This window comes from Lygodium microphyllum, chromosome 8, assembly GCF_053477565.2.
Source record: "Lygodium microphyllum isolate KBCC chromosome 8, Lygodium_microphyllum_v1.1.10, whole genome shotgun sequence".
NCBI lineage: Eukaryota > Viridiplantae > Streptophyta > Polypodiopsida > Schizaeales > Lygodiaceae > Lygodium > Lygodium microphyllum.
In genome coordinates, this window is record NC_141142.1 from 77,233,173 (window position 1) to 77,242,488 (window position 9,316).

Genomic DNA, 9,316 nt, shown 5'->3' on the forward strand with positions numbered 1-9,316 from the left:
TGGAGGAACATGCAGATGAAAGAGGAAGAGGAAGAAAGGAGGAAAAAACTAGAAGTAGAGCAGGGCTATAGAGAATGGGTGAATCAACAACAAGAAGAGGAGAAAAGACACCGAATGTAAGAGGAGATGGATAGAACGGGTAGAGAGGAGTCATCTAGGAGGGCGCAAGATACAAGAAAGGAGAAGGAGAAAGTAGTAGAATTAGGAAGCAAAAAGAAAGACAAGAAGAAGGAGAAGAAGCACCATCGCAAAGAAGAGGAAGATAGCAGTAGTTCAGAATATAATTACGGAAAATTCAAGATGCCCCAACCCGCCAAGTACAAGGGAGAGAGAGATGGGTTGGTCCTGAAGAAATGGATCACAGAGGTGGATAGGTACTTAAAGTATTCAAGAATTACTGAAGACAGGAAGGCGGAGGTGGCAGCCATTTACTTGGAGGAGGACGCTGCCAGTTGGTACCTGTTAGAACAAGAGCAGGGCCACACAATCTGTTCATGGGAAGAGCTCCAGGAAGAACTGAAGGACTACTTTATCCCAAAGCTGGAGAAATTCAAAGTGAAAGATGAATGGAGGAACCTCAAGCAAGCACAGGGAAAGATGAAAGAGTATGTCAACAAATATAGGCAAATCATGCTGCAGCTACCAAACATGGACACCGACACGAAGCTACATGGATTTTTGTTTGGGATGCAAGAATGGGCTAGAAGAGATGTGGAGAGACAGGAGCCAACAAGCTTACCAGAAGCCATGAGGATGGCTGAACGATTGGTGGACCTGGAAGGCAGAAGAACAGCACAAGGGAATCAAAACAAGTTCAACAACAACTTCAACAATACCTTCAACAACAACAACTCCTAGAACTAGAGGCCCAATGCTCCTAGAGGGGCATTCACAGATACAAGGAGTCAAAACACCACTAACACCACGGCCGTATCCCAAACCGCATTAGTACCAAGAGGAGCAGCAGGGAGATGGGGAAACAATCACTACAGGCCAACCCCTAGCACGTCATATGGGCCCGCAGGATCAAAGACATCATGGTGGAGACCCCCAGGACCGTCCACCGGCATCAGATGCTTCAAATGCGGGGGTCCACACTACCAAAACAGGTGCCCAATAGAAGACACAGCCTCATCGAGCGGATCAAGGGTGAATGCAACTTGTGCATATGGAGGAGAAGAACCGCTACCACCGCGGATCCAGGAAATTCCAAATGGGAGTGAAGAGAGCATGGATCACCCAAGGGTAGGGTCAGTTAGTGCCCGACCCCAATGCATGGCAGCCAGGGTAGCGGCAGTCCACCATCTATACATCAAAGGCCGGATGGGCGATGGAAACCAACCTATCATGGTGGACACATGAGCAACTCACAACTTCATGACACCACAGTGTGCAACAAAACATGGATTGAAGCTATCAAAAGCCCCAGAAGGATTAACAGTAACATTCGCACAAGGAGAAGCCAAGGAAGTGAAACAAGTCTTTGCAGTCCAAGTGAAAGCCGACAAGTGGAAAGCGAAACTCAACTTCTTAGTAATCCCCATGGATGATTTTGAAGTGATACTAGGCTTGGAATTCTATGACAAGTATGTCATTGCAATGTTTGGTAAGGGTGTGAATGAAATGATGCTAGATATGCAAGGAGAAGGTGTAAGAGTACCATGTGAAAGAATGCAGCTACCTGGTAGGACCCCAATCAAGGTACAAATGAAGGAGAATAAGCCAGGAGTATCATGCCAAACAACAAAACCAACAACAAACCAACCAAAGGGCCAAACCCAAAAAGCACCGGTCCAAGGGACCGTCATCAGGCTACGTATCATGATATACAGTGCAAAGCAAGTCGAGAAGTCAGTCAAGCAAGGAGATATGGTCTATTTGTGTATGATTAGACCAATTGAAGAAGAAGAAAATGGCAAGAAACCCAAACAACAGAAAGGTAACACGATATGAGCTCAAGGTATACTCTTGTATTATTCAATCCAAAAGCGGGACAACATAGACACATCCTAGGACTACACCCTTGTGACGCCGCACATAAGAGGGTTCACCACTGGGCATAGGGAATCACACGTAGAGTGGAAACAAGGCAGGGCTTTGAGTCACTACTACTCCCTATATAGGTGCAATCGGTAGCAACGGCATGGTATAGCTACAAAGCCCTTACACTCACGGCATGGTATAGCTACAAAGCCCTTACACTCTGCCTTGTTTCCACTCTACGTGTGATTCCCTATGCCCAGTGGTGAACCCTCTTATGTGCGGCGTCACGAGGGTGTAGTCCTGGGATGTGTCTATGTTGTCCCGCTTTTGGATTGAATAATACAAGAGTATACCTTGAGCTCATATCGTGTTACCTTTCTGTGCCGTGTTGAGTGCGTAACAAGTGCAGGTTTGTCACAGGGTGGGGGGGGGGGGGAGGCGTGCAAGAAAGCAAGGATAAGTCAGAAGCTCTGAGTGTTCCCTTTGCTTGGTACTCTTATAACCTTGCACCTATGGACAAAGTGGAGATTGGAAACATTCAAGCTGGCTTACTTGATACTCTTATAACCTTGCATCTATGGACAAAGTGGAGATTAGAAACATTCAAGCTTGCATTGTCACACAAAGTGATGTAAATTTCTCTGCCTTTTTGCAAGCCACGACGGTATGACACGTGTTTGTGGACGTCCGCACAGTATGCAAGAGCCCTCGTTCGGACGGACGAAACGGTGTGGATGATTGGGGCGTGCCTGTTGGACGATTGAGGAGGAGACGAGGCAGTGTGAGTCAGGGGGCGCATGCATGCATGAGCTGACGGCAAGGTGTGTGTTGCAGGCAGCGAGAAAACAGCCGCATGGGGCGAAGGGGAAGGGAGAAAGAGGGAGGCAATTCCTCAGCAAAGGACGAGATAAAAGAGAGCGTGTCGGAATCTGTAGAGGAGCATCATAAGGCGTCAGCTGGTAACAGGAGGAAACGCAAAGAGCGCAGTCCTAGAAGCAGGGATGGTGCGCGGGAGAAGCGCAAGAGCACCGACGTCGATGCGCCAGATAAGGAGGCGCATGAAGGAGCTGTAGAGGAGTCAATACGGGGGCGCCACGCCTTGCAGGAGGCCCGGCATCATTCGCCGCCGGTGGAGCAGGGGCCCTTCTCCCCGCAGCTGGAGCAGCGCGGCGGCGTCGTGTATGACCACCACAACCTGCCGGACAGCAGCCTGCGCACCCGGCCGTATTCCTGGGTGCGCTACAGGGCCAGCACAGAGGGCGACACCATGCGCATGACCGTCGATGCGCTCTTCGCCGAGTTCGACCAGACGCACGAGCGGCTGAACACGTCCAACGTGTGCGCCCTGGCCGCACTGAAGGTGGCGAAGTGGGCGGTGCTACACCCGGAGCACCCGGCGCCGTCGGAGGAGAACCTGGAGAACATCCTTGTGGACGCGGCACTGGAGGCGGAGGCCGACCAGTGGCTTGCGCGGGCGGTGCGGCGGAGCCTGTCGGAAATCTGGCAGCTGCAGGAATACGTGCCGGGTGTGGCTCTGGCGAGCTCCCACAGCGGGTGCCTGACGGTGGACGGGGAGTCGCCGCCGCCAGAGGAGTGTCGATTCCACCAGGTGTGGCAGAGGCATGTCGTGGGGGGGCCGCGACATGGGGGGGCCGCGGCTTACGTGCTGGGCTACGACAGGCACTTCTTCGTCGTGAGGGTGGACCAGAAGGGCAACTATTACGTCGTGGACTCCGGCGGGTGGTACATGGGGGTCGAGCGGGCGTTCGTGCTGTCGTTCGGTCCCGGCACCTCCTTCGACGAGAGGCCCATCGTCTACGGCGGAGACCCCAGCGACTCAACGTTCCTCCATACAACCAACCTCTCCAGCTCCGCCGCCTGCGAGAAGTACGTCGCTGACTTCCTTGGCCGCACCAACATCAACCGTACAGGAAGTCCCAGCACCTGCGGAACCTGGTTTCCCCAACAAGTCGACATCTGGCCCGTTGGGTTAGCCTAGAACAGCTAAAATTCGACTGCCCGACTGTTTCTCTAGATTAGTTTCGCGTGCTCGCGCTCGTTCACAGCTGCGCCAAGCCCGTTATACGAAAGTTGTGTTAATGGGAAGGACTCGCATCGCCCCACGCGGAAAGCTGGGTCCCTTGCAAGGCAAAGAGTCAGTAAGAACTTAGCCAACTCTTATAGGCCGCTTTAAATCTTTTAGTCTTTAGTTGCTTGCAAGCATCACAACCTCCTCTTTTTTCTTTAAAGTGAGCCATATTGGCTGTTATTTGGGTCATCACCCAAAGAACGATCCCGAGAGATCCTAGATCTCGCTTCCTTCCGGAGAGGAATAAAACAATGAAGCAACCTTTCCCTCCTAACTTCACTAGCTTCTTGCAAGTAAGACATAAAATCTAGGGTAAACCATGCCCGTTTAATCCAACCACCTCTAAACGCAAAGAAGGTGATTAATATGGAAAAACCAACATCCAAAGACCATAAAGCCACAAAACCCTTCCTAGTTGTCCTACTAATTCACTAACCTTTAACCGACTGTTACTTCAAATAGTTCCATTGCTCTCTACTTAATAATACACATCAACTATATGAGAAGCATACACCTTCTTGCAGTACTAAGAAAAGTTGACCAAGTCCCCCCATCTCTAAGCACTCATTTATAATTGAGTGCTTAATAAACCTCCAAAGTTTCTACTCAAGGACTTGAGGACTAAGTCCTACAAGAGCTTACACCAGCATCATCTACGAATTGTGTGACACAAGAATGAGATTAACAATAACTTATGTTTAGTGGATAACTAATCAACATATCAAGGTAAATTTTGGTGGAAAAGACTTCTGGTTTTCAAACGTAAAACCATGGGTGCATGACCAAGCCATTTCTTTTCTACATGTAGAAAAGAGAGATATATTAATATTTGTATTAACATCACCATTCAAGGCTACTGCATGCAATCACTTTCAAAGTACTTACACATCAAGGAGCCCCATTTGTTTGTTCACCCTTGGTACACTTAGAAAAAATGACACATAGGTTCACTTTCTAAAAGAAAAAAATCAATACAATAAGCTATAAGCTATTCTTGTGCTTATGATAGGACAAGCACATCAATTATTTGACTTACAATTTAAATACCACCTTAGATTCCATACCATTTTCTTTGGAGTTCCACATGATCTCCCACTTATTTGTAAAACAAACTCTCTTATCAATCCAATGTGTTTAACTACATATCTTAATTAAAGCTTCTTGACTATAAGCTTTTGGGGGTGCTCAAAGGGAGTCAAGGGGGGATGGGGGGAGGGTGGAATGTGTATGGTGTGTCATAAAGATGTAAGTATACCATGTGGATTTAGAAGAATGGATTTTTTAAATATAAACAGGTGCCATACAAAGGGATTATTCACAAATTGAATAGAAAAGTGGTGCATAGATAATATTATGGTGCATAAATATAGACACTTAGAATATAAAGTTCTATTGTTTGGGTTGATCATATGTTTACCGTATGGTTAGATATGGACACCTATGCTTACTTTATAGCAGCCATTAGTTGTATATCAAAGGATTAGTGTTTTTGCACAAAACTACATGCTTAGATTTTGGGTATATATTTATGTCCTCGTATTGATAACAACAAGAGGACAACACTAACTAACTTCATAGTTAATTTATCTCTTAGATTGAACTAAATTGATAAGTCATGGAGTATATTAATGCCACACAGTAATCATATTGAAAATGATTATGTAAGGTGAAAGGTTGCACTTAAAGGAGGTTATGTTGTGGCAAGCTAAAGCTTAATTCTATAGCAACTTTTGCAAGTAGCTAACTTTTGATTATTTAGATTTCCTTTTATAGGTACAAGAATGTTTTTATCTATTGATTCTTGTTAAAAATATTTTGCAACACATGTAAGTCATTTTGTGTCATTACAATCTTAAGTGCTTGTAACATTGAGAAAATTTAATGTTCCCTACTTGCATCGATACATAATTTTAAGTCATGTTGGGCAATTAGTATATAGTTGTTATATACTCTCACAAATAACTAAGCTACAGATGGCTCAATATCACATGGTTTGTCCATGATTAGTGGATGCAATGATGGTTTTGTGCCCAATGGCATGACAAATATGGATGGTTCTAGTTCTTAGATGATTTATGTGTTGCTAGGAAATGGTTCTAGATTTTTATCCCATTGATAGGACTTGGAGTATCAATATCTTGGTGTTAGAGGTAGATGTATCATCATGAGGACATATTGAGGGGATAAATAACATGCATGTGAAGCCATTTTTGCCACAAATGTTGAAAAATGATTTGATATGATCTCTTGTTGATCATTGAATGTTTGAGTTAATGATAGGGATACGTGCTTGCTAATATCCCAATGGTTATTGGATATAAGAGATGGCCATTGAAGGCTATCCACATGATAATGTGATGCTCTATGTTTAGCAAGATGACATGGATTGTTTGGATGATGTAGGTATTAAGATCATCAATGGGGCAAGGACTTGGGGTACTCATTGTACAAAAAATGTGTTTATCATGTTTGTTCAACAAAAGTTAAATATAAAAACAAAATTTACTTATAGATATACATTCAAAAAATGATGTATTTTGGAGCAATATATCCAAGTACAAAAGGGTTATTCAATTCAAAAAAAATTATTTACACTATGTATATAGCAAGGAGATTTGGGTATTGTGGTCAAAGCCATGAATGAGTGATCAACTTTTGGATTCCATAATAATTGAGCTTCTTAGATTATTTAAAGATTTTCTAGAATTTAAAAATGCATTTTTACATGTACAGCTAGAGAGGACATTTGATTTATCTTTTTTCTCATTTTTTCACTTTTTCCACTTTTTTGAAATTAAACTAAATTTATAGCTAAATTCCTAATTTTTTTTCTCATTTAAGGTTTTAATTTTAAAATTTGTTCACCAAGTTCTTCATCGTTGTCACATCATCTTCATTGTACCCTTACTCCTTGCCATTGAAGCTTCCCGAGAGTCGTTCAATCTATCACTGTTAGATTCATTTGATTCTGTCCATCAAGTTGGATCTTTCTTGAAGTTCGGTTGAGTTGAGTTAGTTTAATTGTCATTAGCTTGTTGAGTTAGGTTGTTTGTGAGTTAGTTTGATTGCAATTCCATTTAGTTAGTTCGATCTACATCTATGTGATGACTACTTATGAAAGCTTCAGGTAGTGTGCTGTTGTGATACAGACTACAAATGTTGTATTAGTAGTAGTGTATATGAAAGCTTTGGGTGGTATGTTGTTTTCGAGTGTTGTGTTGTTGTCATACATACTACAAATTAGTATTAATTACGTTGAGTATAGTATTAACATCGTATGTAATATATATTAACCTTGTATATATTAGTAGTAGTGAGTATTGCTAGTATTATTAAGTGTAGTATATATTTACTTAGTATATTAGCTTAATCATTTGATAGTATTACTAGTATTATCTATTATCAATATTGTTAACTATAGTATATATTAACTTAGTATATTGGAATAATGATTTGATGGTATAGAATGATGTCAATTATTTGTATATTAGTAGTATTCAATTTAGTTTGATTAGGTTAGGTTTTTAATTTGAGTAGTGTTAATCAATTTTACTTCAATTAATTATTTTTTATTAGTATTCATATAATATTAATAATTTTGTGAACATCAATTATTTTGATTATAATACTTTTATGGATACTACTTAATTTGATTATGGATATTAATTAATTTTATTCATGGTTTTGATTAATTATTTAATTAGTAGTTATTTACTTTACAATTAGATTAGTAGTTAATTATTCAATAATTATAGTAATGGTAATTATAGTGTTACTTTTCATTAGTGTTGATATAATAATAATAATTTGATGAGTATTAATTAATTTTATTATGTGCATTAACTAATTGGATTATTACTTTTTTATTAGTAGTTAATTACTTTACAATTACAGTAATGATAATTATGGTATAACAAGTTAATTAGTAGTAATGATAATTGGTTAAATAATCTAATTATTAATTACTTTGTAATTATAGTAATTATAATTGTAATCTAATTAATTACTTACTAATATTAGTAATTAGTTAAAAATTTAATAGTCAATTACTTTCCAGTTATAGTAATTGTAATTATGATATAATGAATTATTTAGTAGTAATGTTAATTGATTAAATAATTAGTAATTATAAATTTATTAATTAATTTAATTAGTATTTGATAATTATTTTTTATTTAATTACTTAATTAAATTAGTAATCCATAATTTACCTAATTAGTATGCAATAATTACTTTGTTTAGTTAATTAGTTAGTTTTATATAATAATTCATTGGTGTAATTTAATTAAAAATTAACATAAATATAAACAAATTTAGTAATACTTTTAGTAGTTATATTATTAATTTTGCATTAAATAATATTTTTTAATTTAATCAATAATTTTTTTTGTTTTCCATTTTATATTTTACAAGGCACTCTTAATCAACAAACTAGACAAGTTTCTAACCAAATCTAATTATCTCCAAAAAGTTGTAAGTATTGTTTATGTGATGCATAATTTAAAAGAGATGATGTTTCATTTTGCTTAGTTGTACTTCAAGTCCTTTTTTTTCAAGCATACAAATTAATATGTACAAGTAAATTCAATCATGGAATTGTACTTCTAATGGATAAATATACATTTTTATATTAATAGATATAGAAAAATAGTGGAATCCATATAGATGTTAAATTGTAGGAACTCATTAAGTCTTCTAGCAAAAGGAAAAATGTTGCTTCTAGAAAGATATCACTAAAACCATATGCTACAAGTTGGTATTACACAAATTTGAAAAATACCTTATAAACAAGTAATAGATATATATAATAAATGCAAGTTTCGATAGCTTTGTCAAGCACTATCTTCATTCTTACATGCCAACAACACATGGTTGATATCATAGTGACAAAGTGTGCATCAATATGCCGTGCAAACAAAGGTTGGAACAAGCAAGTAGTGGCTCTATTCCTAGACTACACAAAAAGGATTCCCTATGCTAAACTGTTACCACTAGAGCTTCGAAGCATAATTAATGCCTCCATGTCAGTCTCCAAAACGACCACGGCAATCACAAATGTAACATTAGATTGACAATCAATTCTTGATGATCCTTTGGTTTGTTGGAATGATGCATTGCTTGCTAGTCCATCCACCAGACTTAACTTGATAATATCTATAATTATTTATGTATTTGTATTTAATATGATCCATAATACAATTATCCAAAAATACATCACCATAGCAAAATATATGCATCCAAAGA

At 39.4% G+C, this 9,316-nt stretch overlaps 1 protein-coding gene across 1 annotated transcript; it reads left to right on the forward strand.

Annotated features, from left to right (window-relative positions):
* Positions 1-2,741: 2,741 nt before the first annotated feature.
* LOC148032478 (uncharacterized) lies at positions 2,742-5,209 on the forward strand. Its single transcript, XM_087684102.1, has one exon. The coding sequence runs from the start codon at positions 2,837-2,839 to the stop codon at positions 3,980-3,982; it is 1,146 nt and encodes a 381-aa protein (XP_087540228.1). The 5' UTR covers positions 2,742-2,836; the 3' UTR covers positions 3,983-5,209.
* The last annotated feature ends 4,107 nt before the right edge of the window (positions 5,210-9,316 follow it).

Excerpts from the sequence above, each read along its gene's own strand:
- LOC148032478 (XM_087684102.1), top strand. The coding sequence starts at position 2,837 with ATGGGGCGAAGGGGAAGGGAGAAAGAGGGAGGCAATTCCTCAGCAAAG.